Source organism: Pristis pectinata, chromosome 4, assembly GCF_009764475.1.
Source record: "Pristis pectinata isolate sPriPec2 chromosome 4, sPriPec2.1.pri, whole genome shotgun sequence".
Taxonomy (NCBI): domain Eukaryota; kingdom Metazoa; phylum Chordata; class Chondrichthyes; order Rhinopristiformes; family Pristidae; genus Pristis; species Pristis pectinata.
Window position 1 is genome coordinate 3,449,009 of NC_067408.1, and position 19,641 is coordinate 3,468,649.

The following is a 19,641-nucleotide window of genomic DNA, read 5'->3' on the forward strand; positions in this document are numbered from 1 at the left end:
AAAGCGGAACCGAGAACTGTCCAGCAACTGGACTGGTCATTCTGGGCTTCCTGTCTATTCAACAAGTAGCACACACGGCAGTGCTGCACTCCCTCAGTACCACCCATCCCACAGTGTGACCCTCCCTCAGTACCACCCATCCCACAGTGTGACCCTCCCTCAGTACCACCCATCCCACAGTGTGACCCTCCCTCAGTACCACCCATCCCACAGTGTGACCCTCCCTCAGTACCACCCATCCCACAGTGTGACCCTCCCTCAGTACCACCCATCCCACAGTGTGACCCTCCCTCAGTACCACCCATCCCACAGTGTGACCCTCCCTCAGTACTACCCCTCCCACAGTGTGACCCTCCCTCAGAAAACTGGTAGTGTAGCAGTTAGCGTAATGCTATTACAGCGCCAGCGACCGGGTTCAATTCCCGCCGCTGTCTGTAAGGAGTTTGTACGTTCTCCCGTGTCTGTGGGTTTCCTCCGGGTGCTCCGGTTTCCTCCCACATTCCAAAGACGTACAGGTTAGGAAGTTGTGGGCATGCTACGTTGGCGCGGGAAGTGTGGCAACACTTGCGGGCTGCCCCCAGAACACTCTGGGCAAAAGATGCATTTCACTGCGTGTTTCGACGTACATGTGACAATTAAAGAACCTTTTCCAATTTTGTAAAACACAACCTCAATCCCGACCCTCTGCCCAGCAACAGCTGAGTCATACCTCAGGCAATCAGATTCAGCATTGTGGTGTACTGTTCCAAAAACTGGATGATGGTGTCACCTACTGGTGGTTTACAGCACAGCATGGGGAACTTCACACAGAGGTCCACGCACAAACACACACACACATACAAACACAGATTCACACACACATACAGATTCACCCTCACACACACACAGATAGACACTCACACACACATAGATTCACACACAGATACACACACACGCATAGATAAACCGTCACACACATACACATAGATATACAATCACACGTACATAGATATAAACACACACACACACAGATATACACACACACATATATACACACTCACGCACACACACAGATACACACATGCACATAGATTACACACACACATAGGTGTACATACACACACAGGTATGCACACACATAAATGTACACACACACATTGGTGTACACACACACACACACACACACACACACACACACACACACACACACACACACCGACTGGTAGACAGGTCCAGAAAATGAACCAAGTGCAGTTTTCACTGAGTGGGAAAGTGTTCAATAAACATTCCTCCTTTTGCAACCATCTATGCAGAGAGGGTGTATGTGAGTGTATGTGTCAATGTGTATATGTATGTCCGAGTGTGTTTGGGTGTGTATGGGTGTGCATGCGTATGTGTATATGTGTTTGGTGTGTTTGTGTTTGAGTGTGTGTATGCACTATGCACTCACACACCTGTGTGTGTGTTCATGTTTGGGTGTGCGTGCGTGAGTGTATTTGGGTGCATGTGCGCGTGTGTGTGCATGTGTGTGTGCGTGCGTGAGTGTATTTGGGTGCATGTGCGCGTGTGTGTGCATGTGTGTGTGCGTGCATGTGTGACTACAGCTCCACCTTTAATACTATAATTCCGAGCAAACTCATCACCAAACTCCGAGACCTGGGACTCAACACCTCCCTCTGCAACTAGATCCTTGACTTTCTGACCAACAGACCGCAATCAGTGAGGATAGGCAGCAATACCTCCGGCACGATTATTCTCAACACTGGTGCCCCACAAGGCTGCGTCCTCAGCCCTCTGCTCTACTCCCTATACACTCATGACTGTGTGACCAGATTCTGCTCTAACTCCACCTACAAGTTTGCAGATGATACCACCATAGTAGACTATATTTCAAATAACAATAAGTCAGAGTACAGGAAGGAGATAGACATGGTGTCATGACAACAACCTTTCCCTCAATGTCAGCAAAACAAAAGAGTTGGCCATTGACTTCTGGAAGGGGACGGTGTACATGCACCTGTCTACATCAATGGTGCTGAGGTCGAGAGGGTTGGGGGCTTCAAGTTCCTAGGAGTGAACATCACCAGCTATCCTGAATAACCTATCCTGGTCCACCCATGTAGATGCCATGGCCAAGAAAGTTCACCAGCACCTCTATTTCCTCAGGAGGCTAAAGAAATTTGTCATGCCCCCTTTGACACTCACCAATTTTTATCGATGCACCATAGAAAGCATCCTATCCGGATGCATCACGGCTTGGTATGGCAACTGCTCTGCTCAGGACCGCAAGAAACTGCAGAGAGTTGTGGACACAGCCCAGCTCGTCACGGACACCAGTCTCCCCTCCATGGACTCTGTCTATACCTCTCACCGCCTTGGTGAAGCAGCCAGCATAATCAAAGTCCCCACTCACCTGGGAAATTCTCTCTTCTCTTCTCTTCCATCAGGTAGAAGACACAGGAGCCTGAGGGCACGTACCACCAGGCTCAAGGACAGCTTTTATCCTGCTGTTATAAGACTATTGAACAGTTCCCTTATACAATGAGAAGGACTCTTGACCTTGATGAGATGGACTCAATCTACCTTGTTGTGACCTTGCACCTTATTGTCTACCTGCACTGCACTTCCTCTGTAGCTGTGACACTTTATTCTGTTTTGTTACTGTTTTACATGTACTACCTCAATGCACTGTGTAATGAATTGATCTGTATGAATGGTATGCAAGACAAGTTGTTCACTGTACCTCGGTACATGTGACAATAATAAACCAATACCAATACATTTCCACCCTGGGAAAAAGACTCTGGCTGTCTACCCTATCTCTGCCTCTCATAATTTTATAAACCTCTATCAGGTCTCCCCTTAGCCGCCAATGCCCCAGAGAAAACAATCCAAGTTTCTCCAATGTGCATGTAATTAACTCAGTTCAATTGTAGAGTCAAACAGCAGGGAAACAGACCCATCAGCCCATTGTGTCCATACTGACGATACAATGCCCATCCATGCTAATCCCATTTTCTAGTGGTTGGCCAGCAGCCTTCGATCCCATCAGAATCAGAACCAGGTTTATTATCACTGACATACGTCATGAAATTTGTTATTTTGTGGCAGCAATACAGTGCAAGACATAAAGACGTAAAAATTACTTTGTTATAGTGCAGAAGAGGAGTAACAAGGCAGTGTTCATGGGTTCATGGACCATTCGGAAATCTGTTGGCAGAGGGGAAGAAGCTGTTCCTGAATTGTTGAGTGTGGGTCTTCAGGCTCCTGTACCTCCTCCCTGATCATAGTAACGAGAAGAGGGCATGTCCCGGATGGTGAGGGTCCTTAATGATGGATGCTGCCTTCTTGAGGCATTGCCTCTTGAAGATGTCCTCGATGGTGGGGAGGGTTGTGCCCGTGATGGAGCTGGCTGAGTCTACAACCCTCTGCAGCCACTTGCGATCCCAAGGCATTATAAGTGCTCATCTAACCATTTCTTAAATGTTGTGGGAGTAGACATCTCCACCACTCCCTCAGGCAGTGTGTTCCAGAATCCAACTACCCACTGGAGAAAAAAATTCTTCCTCAGATCCCCTCTAAACCTCCTGCCCATTACCTTAACCTATGCCCTCTAGTTACTGATACCTGTGCTAAGGGGATTCATAACTGAGACATCCCATGCCATCCTAGGCAACATCTTGGCAAATCTCTGCACCCTCTCCAGAGCCATCACATCCTTCCTGTATTGTGATGACCAAGATCTGCAGACAGTACTCTACCTATATTTGTCCTATCCAGTGTTTTTATTGTTTTACCATAACCTTCCTGCTCTAATGCAGGAGAACTTAAAACATAAAAGTTTCACAGTCACAGAGTTGTATAGCACAGAGGCCCTTCGGCCTACCAGGTCCATGCTGACCTTTCTGCCCATCTATACTAATCCCATTTGCCCACATTAGGACCATGCCCTTCTACAACTTGTCTATTGAAGTGTCTGTCTAAATGTCACTTAAACATAGTGAATGTATCTGACTCCACCACCCCCTCTGTAGGCCAGATACCAACCACTCTCTGTTAAAAACTTACCCCTCAGATCCCCTTTAAAAACTCCTTCCCCTCACCTTAAACCTCTGCCCTCTTTGATTTTGATACCCCTACCATGGGAAACAGATGTTAACTGCCTCTCCTATTAATGCTCTCGTAATCTCGTCCACCTCTATCAGGTCACCCCTCAGCCTCCTTTGCTCCAGGGAAAACAGTCCCAGCCTATCTGACCTCTCCCCGTAACTGGTCCTCCAATCCAGGCAACGTCCTGGTGAATCTCCTCTGCACCGTCTCCAGCGCAACCACATCCTTCCTGCAGTGTGGTGACCAGAACCGCACGCAGTGCTCCAAAGTGCAGTCTAACCAGTGTTTTGTACAGTTGCAAAATCCTGGCTCTTCTATTCTATGCCCCGACCTCTGAAGGCCATATGAAAGGTTTCAGCCCAAAATGTTGACTGTCCATCTCCCTCCACAGATGCTGTCTGACCCACTGAGTTCCTCTGGCAGTTTGCTTTTGCTCCAGATTCCAGCATCTTCAGTCTCTTGTGCCTCCATACCACATGCCCTTCCGCACCACCCTATCAACCTAATTCCATTTTAAGGGAAACATGGACTTGGACTGCAAGGGTCTCCCTCGATCTTTCCAACTGAGGGGTTACAAGCAAGGTTTTCGAGTGAACACAACTTCACAAGACATTGTTGCTGAGTTTGGCCTTCCACTGGACTGTGGCACCTGTAGGTCACAGCCAACAGCAGAGGCACTCGTCATTGCCGTAGCATCCTCCCAAGGCCTCGAGCTACATCTCCCAATGGTCGCAATGCTGCCATCCAACTTTGCCCTTTCTCTCCCAACATGCACGCTGGTGCCTTATCTTCCCAAGGTATTCCCAATGACCGTTAGGGATTGTTAGGCATCAGACATCTTTTAGGAATTACCTATGTAATACAAATGCAAGGATAGCAGCATGAATGCACACCATCATCTGCAGAGAGCCATCTCCCAATGCAGTGGTCAAAGACCAGTGTTTGGGTGTGTGGATTCCTGAATGTCAGAATCCGGTTTATTATCACTGACTTATGTGCCGTGAAATTTGTTTTGCGGCAGTACAGTGCAAAGATATAAAATTACTACAAATTACAAAAATAAAGCAAAACAAAAAGGAATAAAGAGGTAGTTTCATAGACCTCCGATGGTGGAGGGGAAGCGTTCCTGAATCGTTGAGTGTGGGCCTTCAGGCTCCTGTACCTCCTCCCTGATGGTAGTAACGAGAAGAGGGCATGTCCCGGATGGTGAGGGTCCTTAGTGATGGATGCCTCCTTCTTGAGGCACCGCCTCTTGAAGATGTCCTTGATGGTGGGGAGGGTTGTGCCCATGATGGAGCTGGCTGAGTCTACAACCCTCTGCAGCACCTTGCGATCCTGTACATTGGAGTCTCCATACCAGGCGGTGATGCAGCCAGTCAGAATGGTCTCCACCGTACATCTGTAGAAATTTGCAAGTCTTTGGTGATATAGCACAGTTCTCGTCAGTTGAGATATGCTCCCAGGGATTTGCCCACACCCAAAATGTTGACGTTGAAACTGCATTTAATCACTTGCTATTTTCTGTGCTTAACGGTACAAAATCTCAACCTACTACAATAAGATTCTCCATGATCCTTCCAGAGTGCCTGTTCACAGTGCTGAATAAAGACCTTTTACATTCACAGCACCAGACTCCGTATGGCTCCAATGGACTGCTGGTGAATGAGTTAGAGCGCCTGTGGCTCTCTCTAGCCACCCAGTCGCCAGTGAAAGGGGCAACAAGCCCACAGGAGTCAGCTTTCTCTCCCAGGAAGGGGACAATACCCAGAAGGATGAGGATGGAAGATGACCAGAGGAGACTTGAGACTTCTCAGATACATCCAAGTGGTCAGGATTTCGGAAGCACTGCTTTCAAGGCACAGTGAAAGCAAGTTCAATGGGAATTTCGCAGAACTAGGCAAATACTTGGAAGAGAAAGAAAATAAAGCAGAAGGGGACTGGAGTTTCAGAGCCATTGCTGTGGCTTCCTGGGAGTCACACTTGCAGCACCAGCTCTGCCCACTTGTACAAGCAAAATGATTTTTGCACATAGAACAATTACAGCACAATTCAGGCCCTTCGGCCCACAAAGCTGTGCCGAACATGTCCCTACCCTAGAAATTACTAGGCTTACCCATAGCCCTATTTTTCTCAGCTCCATGTACCTATCCAACAGTCTCTTAAAAGACCCTATCGTATCCGCCTCCACCACCGTTACTGGCAGCCCAGTCCACGCACTCACCACTCTCTGAGTAAAAAAACTTACCCCTGACATCTCCTCTGTTACTCCCCAGCACCTTAAAACCTGTGTCCTCTTGTGGCCATTTCAGCCCTGGGGAAAAGCCTCTAATCTACCTGATCAATACCTCTCATCATCTTATACACCTCAATCAGGTCCCCCCCCCCCCCCCCATCCTCCGTCTCTCAAGGAGAAAGGCCAAGTTCCCTCAACCTACTTTCATAAGGCATGCTCCGCATTCCAGGCAGCATCCTTGTAAATCTCCTCTGCACCCTCTATATGGCTTCCACATCTTTGCTGTAGTGAGGCGACCAGAACTGAGCACAATACTCTAAGTGGGGTCTGACCAGGGACCTATACAGCTGCAACAATACCTCACGGCTCCTAAATTCAATTCCCCAATTGAAGGACAATACACCATATGCCTTAACCACAGAGTCAACCTGCACAGCCACTTTGAGCGTCCTATGGACTCGGACCCCAAGATCCCTCTGATCCTCCACACTGCCAAGAGTCCTACCATTAAGACTATACTCCACCAACATATTGGAACTATTTAAGATATTACACTGTAATATTCAGAAGCAGCAGAAGGGAAAGACCTGCAAAGTGATGAACAGTTTAAGCCATTATTTGTATTCCCATATGACATAGAGGCCATTTGACCCATCAAGTCCATGCTAGCTCCCAGAGCATTCCTCCACTAACATGCCCAGCAAATCTCAATTCCCCAGCCAGCCAGACAAGGCCTAATTTATAATGGCCAGTGAATCTGCAGCACATCTCTGATGTAGAGGAACCAGTCGGGTGGGGGGAACCCACACAATGAGAATATGCAAACTCCACACAACTAACTCCCAAGGTCAGGATTGAACCTGGGTCACTGGGAGCCATGAAACAGGCAACTTAACTGTTGCAACATTGACATAACCATGAGATCCCACCACCATGACAAAGATTTTGACTGAATGCAGACGATTGCCAATCATGGCTGGATTTAATTTAATTGCGTACATGCAAATATTTGCCACCCAGTGCATTCCCCTGGAGAAATAACCCCATAGGTGAAGCCGGTGTCCTTCACATCCTCTGCTCTAAACATTTTACCAGGCAAGTTGGCTTTGCTTGCTGTACAACAGACAATCGAGGGTCACACTCCTTGCCGCACCCCCAGTCAATGGTGGCAATAAATGTTATACTGTACATTCCAACACCAGCAGTTCTAAACTCTGCAGCCCAAGCCCGTTCACTCTGTTGGTTCACCTCTCCAATACTTTTGCCTCCTACCCTACACCCCAACAAGCTCCAACATTCGCAGGCTTGCTCAGGTTTCTAACTGACAGATTGAATGCGAACTCAAAGCTACTGATTTGTGTGCACCAAGACAGAAGAGATACATTTGAGAGGTGGCAGGAATTAAAAATACGCAGTGAAAGTGATCGGATCTTTTTTATTAGTTATAATGCTGGAGGCATAATTTCTACAAGCGGCGACCACGGCGACCTCCCTTCCTGCGAGTGCTGTCCGATGGATTGGAGTGACATCCTCTGTCAAGGAACAGGAACATGGTTAGTGGCCAATGGACGGAATTGGAATTTATTATTGTCACATGTACCGAGATACAGTGAAAAACTGTTTTGCTTACCATCCATACAGATCACTTCATCACAACTGTACTTCGAGGTAATACAAGCGAAAAGCAGTAACAGAATGCAGAATATAGTGTTGCAGTTACAGGTAAAGTGCAGTGCAGGATGGGACAGAAGAGGTACCAATCACTGTCTAGCTTGAATTACTGCAAACACACCAGAGCTTACGAGCCAACCAGCCCATCTATTCCTCCTCACCATTTAATCAATTCCCTATTCTACACCCATAACATTTAATACATTGATGTCCCTTTTAAATCTGAGGCGAGAGATTTAAAAGGGACATCAGGGGCAGCTTCCTCATGCAAAGGGTGGTGCGTATTTGGAACGAGTTGCCAGAAATAGTGGTCGAGGCAGGCACATTAGCAGCATTTAAAAGCCATCGATTTAAGTACATGGATAGGGGCCAAAGGTGGGCAGATGGGACTAGCTCGCTGGGCAACACAGCCAGCATAGACGAGTTGGACTGAAGGGCCTGTTTATGTGCTGCAAGACTCTATGACTATGACTCTAATACAAGACCTTATTGACAAACATCATACTTTGCCTCAGTGACAGAATGACAAGACGAGAAGATTTTCTTTAAACATACAAGCTGCTGCTGTTAGGTGTGATGTACTGCCTGAAATAGCAGTGGAAACAGATTCAATGATTTTATTTAAAGAAGGGAATTGGATGTACTGAAAGGAAACATTTATTGGTTTTTTGGGGAAATAGGGAGTGGATTGTGGAGATTCAGTGAACTTAATCACCTCCTTCTACCCTGTAACAATTCTATCGATGTAATTCTGTACTTGAATTCTAAGATTATGTTCCCTTGTTCTGCACTGTTCCAAGGGAGGGAAGTTCTGATGTCTCACAGTCCTCTTCAATTTATTAAACACCTTTCTCCACTGCTTCCTTATCTGGAAGGGAACAGAAACCATTCCCTGTGTGTTCCTACTCATCTCACTCCACAGCTGTCTCCAACCTTCACTCTCCCCTCCTGCTCTCCCCCCACCACCTCCCTCTGTTACCTGCCTCCACCCCTCATTCACCTGCCACTGTCTCCCAACTCCACCCCACCTCCCCAGAACCACCTGCCGTCATCTTTTCACCCCACCTCAATTCAATCATCTGGGACTCTCGTCTCACCCGCCCCTTCTCTCTGCACTGGCCATCTTCCCTCTCCATTCTCAGTCCTGATGCAGGGCTTCCACCCGAAATGTCGACAGGTCTACCCTGCCCCCCACACAGATGCTGCTCAACCTGCCGAGATCCTCCAGCAGATTGTCTGTTGTTCTTAAAATGGTTCCTTCATTGCGGGGAATGCCCCAGTTAATTGTCGCTGGGTCCAAGGACAGTTCCTTGCCCCTGTAAATCCACACAATTCCTATGGAGCTGCCAACACCCAGAATAACCCCCTACAGCACTGACGTACATAGGGATCTGGGGGTGCAAGTCCATACCTCCCTGAAAGTAGCCATGCAAGTAGATAGGGTGGTAAAGAAGGCATAAGGCCCGCTTGCCTTCATTGGTCAGGGCACCGAGTACAAGAGTCAGAAAGTCACATTACAGTCATACAAAAGTTTGGTTGGGGCTGCACTTGGGAGTATTGTGTGCAGTTCTGGTCACCCCATTACAGAAAGGATGTGGAAGCTTTGAAAAAGGTGCAGAAGAAGTTCACCAGGATGCTGCCTGGATTAGAGAGTACGAGCTATAAGGAGACGTTGGACAAACTTGGACTGTTTTCTCTGCAGCGTCAGAGGCTGAGGGGAGACCTGATAGAAGTTTATAAGATAATGAGAGGCATAGACAGACAGTTAGAATCTTCTTCCCAGGGTGGAAATGTCAAGTCCTAGAGAACATGCATTTAAGGTGAGAGGGGTGTTTAAAGGGGGTACAGGGTAAATTTGTTTTTACCCAGAGAGTGGTGGGTGCCTGGATCGGGCTGCCAGGGGTGGCGGTGGAGGCAGGTATGATAGTGGTGTTTAATAGGCTGTTAGATAGACACATGAATGTGCAGGGAATGGAGGGATATGGATAAGATAATGTATAGGCAGAAGAGGTTTGGTTTAATTTGGTATTATGTTCAGCAGAGGTACTGTGGGCCAAACAGCCTGTTCTGTGCTGTATGGTTCTACATTCATAGAACAGTGCAGCACAATACAGGCTCTTCGGCCCACAATGTTGTGCTGACCTTTAAACCTCACCTAAGACTATCTAACCCCTTCCTCCCACATATCCTTCTATTTGAAATCCCTCCATATGCTTATCTAGCAATCTCTTGAATTTGACCAATGTACCTGCCTCCACCACCTCCCCAGGCAGCGCATTCCATGCCCCAACCACTCTGGGTAAAAAAACCTTCCTCTGTTATCTCCCTTGAACTTCCCACCCATTACTTTAAAGCCATGCCCTCTTGTATTGAGCATTGCGGCCCTGGGAAAGAGGCACTGGCTGCCCACTCTACTCTTCTACTCAATCTGGCTCGATACGTGATCCCAACGTGGCTCAGTGCTGATCTGTTAGGGAGAGAGTACGTTTGCAGGCCCCAAAGATAGAGCAAGCAGTTATTGCCCCCCCCCCCCCCCGTTGGTATTAAGGTAGGGATGAACCACTTGGAAGTGCTGCAGCTTGTACGCCAGTGGTTTGGTGCAAAGTGGGAAGCCATTTCAGCGAGCGTTTCCAGAGTGACTGTCCGTGACCTTGCGTCCTCATCAGCCAGGGAGAAGCTGGACAGACAAGGATAGCAGGAAACGTGTTGCTTTCTGCAGGGGGAACGACACATTCAGCACGGAACAGCTGGGGTGAAGTTATCCTGCACTGAACCAGGGGTCCTGTGAATGCACCAACTTACCGATCCGCCCAATTTTCATCCCAGATCGAGCCAGGGCTCTCAGGGCCGACTGTGCTCCGGGTCCAGGTGTTTTGGTCCTGGAAAGAATTAGAAAATATTTCAGGTCAGGCATCTGGACATCACAGTTTACAGGGCAGCGGGTTGCAGGACTTGCTGCCATTAAAAGCTGACTTGTTTGCATTGGAGAGAGCATTCCCCAAACTTTCTCTCACAGGCAGGCACATCCAGGAACAGAAGACACAGAATTCACACCTCTGCACCGTGACTTGGACAAGATCCACAGGTTTCCTTTCCCTGAATGAGATCAGGATTTAAAGAAACAAGCTGCATTTCTGCAGCACTTTTCACAACCTCTAGGTGTCCCAAGAGCTTCGGAGGAACCTGTGAAGCGTGGTCATGCATGTGGCAGGCACGGTACTGTGGCAGTTAGCGTAACGCTATCACAGTGCCAGCGACCCGGGTTCAATTCCAGCCGCTGTCTGTAAGGAGTTTGTACGTTCTCCCCGTGTCTGCGTGGGTTTCCTCCGACGTTCCAAAAACAAGTTGTGGGCACACTATGTTGGCGCCGGAAGCGTGGCCCCCAGAACATTCTACGCAAAAATGCACTTCACTGTGTTTCGACGTACATGGGACTATTAAAGTATTATCTTATCACTATTGACTGGACATGGGACAGGTTCAAGGATAGGAAAGGTTTAGAGGGATGTGGGCCAAATGCAGGCAAATGGGACGAGCTCAGTTGGGTCGAATTCGGCTGAAGGGCCTGTTTCTGTGCCGTATAACTATGACTCTGTAACTAAGCGCATCTGCCCTAACCCACCCAAGTCTCTACAACTGGGCTTGAACAGTTGTTCACAGCCCCCACCATTTTGGGGAGCTACATGTCCCATTATCTGTTCCCCACAATGTCTAACCACCAAGAATCTATCCCCAGTTCGACTCCAAATCCTGAAATAACTGGAAATGTCTTCTGCCCACTATCACTGGATTGAACAAGTCTCCGGAGACCAGTTTCCGAATCACTGATGCCTTGTAAACTGAGGCCCACAGCAGTGCTGATGTCAACCAAGTCAAGAGCTGATTGAATAACTTGAGGACAGGTACTGAATCTGGAGACCGTGTCTGGTCCCAGTGAGAGCATCACAAAGCAAGAACTACAAACTCCCTCTGACCCACTTACCCAAGCTGTAACCCAACAGACAACACCTTTCTCTCCCCAGCCAGAAGGCTGTCTCTTCAAGTCACAGGCTCCCACTATCCAGGCTGATATTCAGTGCTGAGGGAGTGTGCTACACCATTGGGAAGGTGCTGTTTTGAGACCCAGATACACACAAGATTCCAGAGACCCTTTAAATAATATGTACATGACCTACCATCCCTGTCAACGGGAGTTCTGGCTGACAAGGATAGCATGAAATGACTTTTGTTTAAAGCAGGGGGAACGACAATCTCAGCACCAGGGAGCTGTGATGTACCTAGTCCTGCATTTAACACAGAGCACTTCACATAGACTGAAGTCCCAGTTACAGGAGCAATAGTAAAGATAACTTAAGACTGCAATTAGTTTGCATTCAATGAATCCACTGATTAAAAACAATTAAAGGTGAACAAAGAGTTTGAGGACAGCTTCTTCCCCTCCGCCATCAGATTTCTGAACGATCCAGAAACCCCATTTCATTATTCTTTATTTGCACTATTTGGCAACTTACGGTAATTTTTATGTCTTGCACTGTAGCGCTGCCGCAAAACAACAAATTTCACAACATATGACAGTGATAATAAACCTGATTCTGATTAATGGGGAAGTACATATTCTGGAAAGGTTCTGCCCTCTCCCCCACCAACCCTGTCCCGGATACCACTTCCCACAAAAGCAGAAATGCTGGAAGAACTCAGTCAAGCAGCATCTATGGAACATCAGTTCAAGAATCCCCAACCTGAAACAAACATGAATTTGTTTCACAGATGTGCTTTCACTTCAGATTCCAGCACCTGCAATGTTATTTGTTTTCCCTCAATTTCCAATATTATCCCCGTTCACTGCAGGTCAGATTTAAAATTCCCAACCAAACTGGTCAAAGTTTGAAAACGTCCCTTCTCGCCCCAGTCACTGACCTGTTGCCTCCGGTGGCACGCAGTTTGATGTGTAGAGCAGTGATGCCCAGCTCCTTGCATCTCTGGGACACATCCTGAGCAGCCAACATGGCAGCGTACGGGGAGGATTCATCCCTGTCAGCCTTCACTTTCATGCCGCCGGTGACGCGGCAGATGGTCTCCCTGCAGCGAGAGGGCAGTTGGGTCACAAAGGCGATTCAACAAGCTCAAACACAGAAACAAGAGCCGCTTTAAACAGAAAATCTCTCACTGGCCCGACAGGTGAGGTTGTCACACATCCACCGGCCAAGCTGAACTCGCCTGGCGAGGGAAATCGGGACCATCTAGAGCTACAATTAGCATTCAGTGAGCACTGATTTCACTGTCAAACTGGTCAGTCTTCACTGGACCACTCTAGTACTCGGAAGTCAGACTGTACACAAAGGAAAGATGGTTTGTGTGTTGGAGGCCAACCATCCCACCCCAGGACATCTGAGGTCCAACAGGCTGACCAGAAGTGGGAGATTTGCTGAAGCTGCAAGATACAATTCCTCACCAACTGAAAAAGCCCACACCTGCACTCAGCAAGATCAATACAACAATACAGCAAGATAAATCGCCATAATGCTCGTCACAGAAGTGCCAGAGACCATGGAGAGAAAATCTAACCACCTACCCTTGACATTCAATGGCATTCTCACTGCCAAATCCAATATCAAGGACCACTGATCAAAAACCCCACTGGACCTGCCATATAAATACGGTGGCAACAAGAATAGGTCAGAAGCTGGGTATCCTGCAGTGACCGACTCACCTTCTGACACCCAAAGCCATTTGCAAAGCACAAGGCAGAAGTGTGATGGAATACTCCCCACTAGCCTAAATAAGTGTGGCATGAATAAACAGCTCGACATCGTTAGAACAGCCCACTCATCACCCTGAATATTCACCCACAGTACCACTGGCACAGATTCTATCACGACTGTAGTTACTCACCCAGACTACTCCAACAGCAGCTCCCAAACCTGCAACTTCTACCAACAAGAAGGTCAAGGGCAGCAGGTAGAGGGGAACACCACCATCTGCTGGTTCCCCTCCAAGTCACAAACCATCCTTCACTTGGAAATGTATCGCTGCTTCTCGATCGTCACTGGGTCTCAATCCTGGAACCTCCCCCCTCACAGCACCAGGACTGCAGTGCTTCAAGGCAGCAGCTCACCCCCACCTTCTGCCTGGCAATCAGGGTTGGACAATTAATGCCAGCCTTTCTGGCAGTGCACAGATGCCAAAAAACAACACACAGGCTGAGTGCATAGACAATAGAACAGTATAGCACAATACAGGCCCTTCAGCCCACAATGTTGTGCTGACCTTTAAACCTCACCTAAGACTATCTAACCCCTTCCTCCCACATATCCTTCTATTTTAAATTTCTCCATATGCCTATCTAGTAATCTCTTGAATTTGACCAATGTACCTGCCTCCACCACCGCCCCAGGCAGCACATTCCATGCCCCAACCACTCTCTGGGTAAAAAACCTCCCTCTGATATCTCCCTTGAACTTCCCACCCATTACTTTAAAGCCATGCCCTCTTGTATTGAGCATCGGTGCCCTGGGAAAGAGGCGCTGGCTGTCCACTCTATCTATTCCTCTTAATATTTTGTAGACCTCTATCATGTCTCCTCTCATCCTCCATGCCAGAAGTAAATATCTAGCAAGCTATTCTGCTGAGGAAACCAGCACAGGAAGACCCTGCCCTCAGTCAGGGATAGCCCTCGAGTGAGGAACACTATAGAAACTGTGGTTCATTAATGTATCAAGGTGTAACCTTGTATGAAGCAGTAATAGTGAAGACCCCCCCCCCCGAGGTAAAGCACTGGCCAGTGACTATGCCCAGCGCAGTCCTCTGCCACAGGGAGATTAGTGCATGTCAGCAAGCCCATCAGTTGGGGTTGCTGGACTGACAAAGATGAAAGCAAATGAGTTCCTTTCTGCTAAACAGGAGCAATGGGGTCTTGTACATCGAGGGGCAGACAGTTGAGTGTTATCCTAATCTAAGTCCCCACTCCTGCCTGCTGCAAAATCACACAGTGCCACGGATTAATTCTGTTAAATTGTGCTCATTAGCAGTATGTTACTGAGGGAGAACTCTCCTCTAACACTCAGAGTCTTTATCAGAGATCTCCTCAATACAAAGGAGCAGACATTAATTTATACAGTCCTTGTCACGCACACTTAATGCAGCTACACAAGTTTTGATCAGGAGCCTAAGATATAAAGACAAACATCACACTCATTGTTTAGTATAATTGGTTTACAATTAAGTTCCTGGACACAATAATTACCACCTGGTCTTGAGTGGAATTTTTTTCATTAATTGTATGTACGGTCACAATTTCATAACCCTTTACTTCCTCATGAGCATCCTGACTGATAGCCCCCCCAAATATTCTGTTGCTGATACTAGGGAAAATATAACAAAATAGGAGAAAGCCACACCTCAATACAATCATGACTGATCTCTATCACAAACACCACATCTCTGCTCTCACCCTACATCCCTAAATGCTTTGTGCTCAGAAATCTCTTCCTTAAATATATTCAGCAAGTTGTTCTCCAGATTAGAGACACAGAACTCCACCAGTTCACCAACCTCTTGAGTGAAGAGATTTCTCAGCTCAATCCTCAGTGACTTTTCTTGTATCCCAAGACTGAGTCCTGGCTCTAGACACCCCTGCTGAGAGAAACCCTCTCAGCATCCAGACTAGTGAGCCTGTTCTGAAAGGTCTGGAGCAAAAGATGGCAAACAAGAGAGTGCTGTGTAATGCGCCTTAAGCAGACCAGTGAACCAAGGTAGAGGAGCAGCTCGCTCTGCAGCTGACAGTCTGAAGATTCAGCAGCTGAGCAGCAGCACACCACCCAGCACTGAGCAGGCCACACGGGAATAGGTAACGGGAGTGTACGTGATCTAGCGTCCCCATCAGCCGGGGTTACTGGACAGACAAGGATAGGAAGAAAACGAGTTGCTTTCTGCAGGGGGAAACGACACCCACAGCACTGAGCAGCTGGGGCAGAGCTGATCCTGCACTCCCACCGCCTCCTGTCATCCTGGCGGGCAGTCAATTTTTACAGGAGGAACTCAGCAGGCCAGGCAATATCCGTGGAGAAAAGCTTTTCTCCATGGATGCTGCCTGGCCTGCTGAGTTCCTCCAGCATCATAGTGTTTTGTTTAATCTAGATTCCAGCATCTACAGAAATTGTGTCTCCAATCAATTTTTACATCTACAGGCAGCATAAAATACTCACATTCGGTTCTAACAACGTGGTCGTACACTGGGGTCTGGGTAACTGAGCACAGTAGAGCCTTCACCAAGCTTGGTCCCAAATTCCCCTGCTGCCCCTATGATGCACAACCCAGTGCGCATCTCCAGCTGCTTACACCCTATGTTGTCCTATCTGGTGGTTTTACCCACGACGTCTGCCCAATACGTTTGTGTCATCATTTACTCACTTGCCAGACAGGTCCGTTACATGGACAAAGGTATCGTTGAAGGAAGCGAAGATGTGGCAAACTCCGAAAACATTCTCCCCCTCAGCCACCTGTGGTCCCAAGCTGATCACCTGCTCTTCCTTCTTTTCCTTTCCCTTTCGAGGAGCCATTCTGAAAGAAGGCAGCACAGTAGCAATGTAACAGGAGCCGTGGAACAGGACATGGATGCAGAACGTGCATCCTTCACACACCAGGATACCCCCAAAACACTTTGCAAACAATTACTCAAGGTCAGGCCATCACAATAGAGGAAGCACAAGACAACTTTCACACAGTAAGCTCCCACTGACAGCAACGTGGGAACAGAATAAGCATCAGCAAGGGAATCAGGGGAAACTTCCATGCTAATCAAGATGCCCACCTATACTAGTCCCATTTGCCCATATCCCTCTAAACCTTTCCTATCCAATGTCAAAATGTCTTTTAAATGTTGTTAATGTAGCTGCCTCAACCACTTCCTCTGGCAGCTCGTTCCACACAGACACCACCCTCTGCATGAGAAATTTCCCCTCAGGTCCTTTTAAACCTTTCCCTGCTCACCTTAAACCCATCCCCTCTTGTTTTTGATTCCCTTTCTCTGGGAAAACGACTGTCTGCCCTATCTATGCCCCTTGTGATTTTATACACGTTTATGAGGTCACCCCTCAGTATCCCATGCTACAAGGAACAAAGTCCCAGCCTGGCCAACCTCTCCCTATAACTCAGGCCCTCGAGTCCTGGCAAGTAAATCTTCTTGCAATTTTTCCAACTTAATGACTGCAAAACAGCATCCATGGAGCCTTTTACATCCAAGGGCAGACAGAGCCTCATAATTGAGCATCCTGAGTGATAATACCCCAGATGTAGTGTTAATAATACTAGAGAAAATTAAATAGTAGGACACAAAGCTCCTCGAGCCTCATCTCAATACAATCATGGCTGATCTCCATTCGCAAACACCTTATCCATGTTCTCTCCCCACATCCATTTTGTGCTCAGAAATCTCTCTTCCTTACATGTATTCAGCAACTTGGTCTCCAGACTAGAGATAGAGAACTCTACTAGTTCACCCATCGCCAGGTTTCAGCTCAATCCTAAGTGACTTTCCTGATATTCCAAGACTGAGTTCTGGTTCTAGACACTCCTGCTGAGGGAAACCCTCTCAGCATCCAGCCTGTTGAGCCCTGTACTGAAAGGTGCGGAGCAGAAGACTGCAAACCTTGACTCAGAGATAAAGAGCACTGTCTAATGAGCCTTAAGCAGACCACTGAACCAAGGTAGAGGAGTAGCTCGCTCTGTCTGAAGATTCAGCAGATGAGCAGCAGCACACCACACCATCCAGCACTGAGCGGGCCACACGTGAATAGGTAACGGGAGTGTACGTGATCTAGCGTCCCCATCAGCCGGTGTTACTGGACTGATAAGGATAGGAAGAAAACAAGGTTCCTCTCTGCAGGGTGATCAATGCCCACAGCACTGAGCAGCCTGGGCTGAACCTATCCTGCATTTAGCCAGAGCACCTTCAACTGCCTGATCAAGACTCACGGGTCAGACACTCACTATTCCACAGTGTGTGGATGTGTGTCTGAGAGGGTGAACTGTGCCCTAACACAACATTATAAACTCAGTAATTAACCCCTATCGTCTACTTAATAAAATGGTTAATTATGAGTACAGAGCACAAATACTAGAAGACACAGCTTTAAGCTGAGAGCAGGAAGTTTAAAGAAGATGAAGATCAGACCCACACCCAGACCCGCCAGGAATCAATCCCCCAAATCTCAACGCATCAAGGACTCCACAGCCCGAGCATTCGGATCCTCCCCGGCCCAAAACTCCCCCTCACCATCATCCTGATCCCATCCCCTGATCCCGATCCCCACACACAGTTCCCCCCACCATCCCCAGCACACCCCCACCCCACCTCTCCCCCCCCCCCCCACCCCTCCCCCCTCCCCCCCCCCCCTCCCCCCCCTCCCCCCCCCTCCCCTCCCCCCCCCCCCACCCTCCCCCCCTCCCCTCCCCCACCCCTCCCCTCTCCCCCTCCCCTCCCCCTCCCCACCCCCCGACCCCTCCCCATCCCCCCCCACCCCACCCCTCTCCCATCTCCCCCCCACCCCCACCCCTCCACCCCCCCCCCCCGACCCCCCTCCCCTCCACCCCACCCCTCCCCGACGCCCCACACCGCACTCCCCCCGACCCCTCTCCCCCCCCTCCACCCAACCCCACCCCGACCCCCTCCCCCACACGGGTCCCGTCCCCTCCGCCGCGACACCCCGAGGCCTGCGGCCCGGCCCGCGGGACCTTCCGCCCGGACTCCCCCGACCATCGCGGGCGGGGGTGTGCGGGCGGCGGCCCCGGGCTGCGCTGGGCACCGGCCGGGGGTCGGGGCGCCGCTGCCGCCGGCGGATGGACGCGGATTCCGCCGCCCGCCTCCCACCTGCGTCTCGTCCAGCGGAGCGGCGGCCAGAGAGGGAGGGCAGGGGTCACCGCGCAGGCGCAGGCGCACGGGGAGGAGCCTCCCCAACCCCTCCACAAACTTAATGTTCTTTAATTACAGCCCAGCCACCGGCTGCCGGCACCTTTACATTTGCTTTAAACTCCGTTCAGGTAAATCAATAAATTAAAGATGAATTTTACACCGTTGGGTTTCAATCTGCCCCGCACAAAGATGGCGCCTGCAGCGGGGCAGGTCGGGGGGACGGGCTGCGGCGGAGGACAAACCACCGCAGCGGCAAAAGGCGAAGTCGAGTTTATTGTCACCTGCACAGGTCCATGTGAGCACAGGGGCAGTGGAGCACTTCCCTGCAGCAGCATCACAGGCACAGAGCGTCAGATAAGCAGCATTCACAAACAAAAATATAAATTATACACAATTTTTACAAGAAAGAACACAATTAAGAATCAGAATCAGATTTATTATTGGAATTGGTTTATTACTGTCACTTGTACCGAGGTACAGTGAAAAACTTGTCTTGCATACAGGTCAATTCATTACACAGTGCAGTTACATTGGGTTAGTACAGGGTGCATTGATGTAGTGCAGGTAAAAACAATAACAGTACAGAGTAAAGTGTCACAGCTACAGAGAAAGTGCAGTGCAATAAGGTGCAAGGTCACAACAAGGTAGATCATGAGGTCAGAGTCCATCTCATTGTATAAGAGAACCGTTCAATAGTCTTATCACAGTGGGGTAGAAGCTGTCCTTAAGTCTGGTGGTA

The 19,641-nt window shown here is 48.7% G+C and overlaps 1 protein-coding gene across 1 annotated transcript; it reads right to left on the minus strand.

Moving 5' to 3' along the window:
* Positions 1-7,737: 7,737 nt before the first annotated feature.
* On the minus strand, positions 7,738-18,924 carry rps14 (ribosomal protein S14). Its single transcript, XM_052013827.1, is given in 6 exon segments — positions 7,738-7,840; positions 7,843-7,854; positions 10,796-10,872; positions 12,911-13,072; positions 16,403-16,552; positions 18,861-18,924. Coding segments are annotated over 5 exon segments (453 nt in total). The 5' UTR covers position 16,552; positions 18,861-18,924; the 3' UTR covers positions 7,738-7,787.
* Positions 18,925-19,641: the final 717 nt, after the last annotated feature.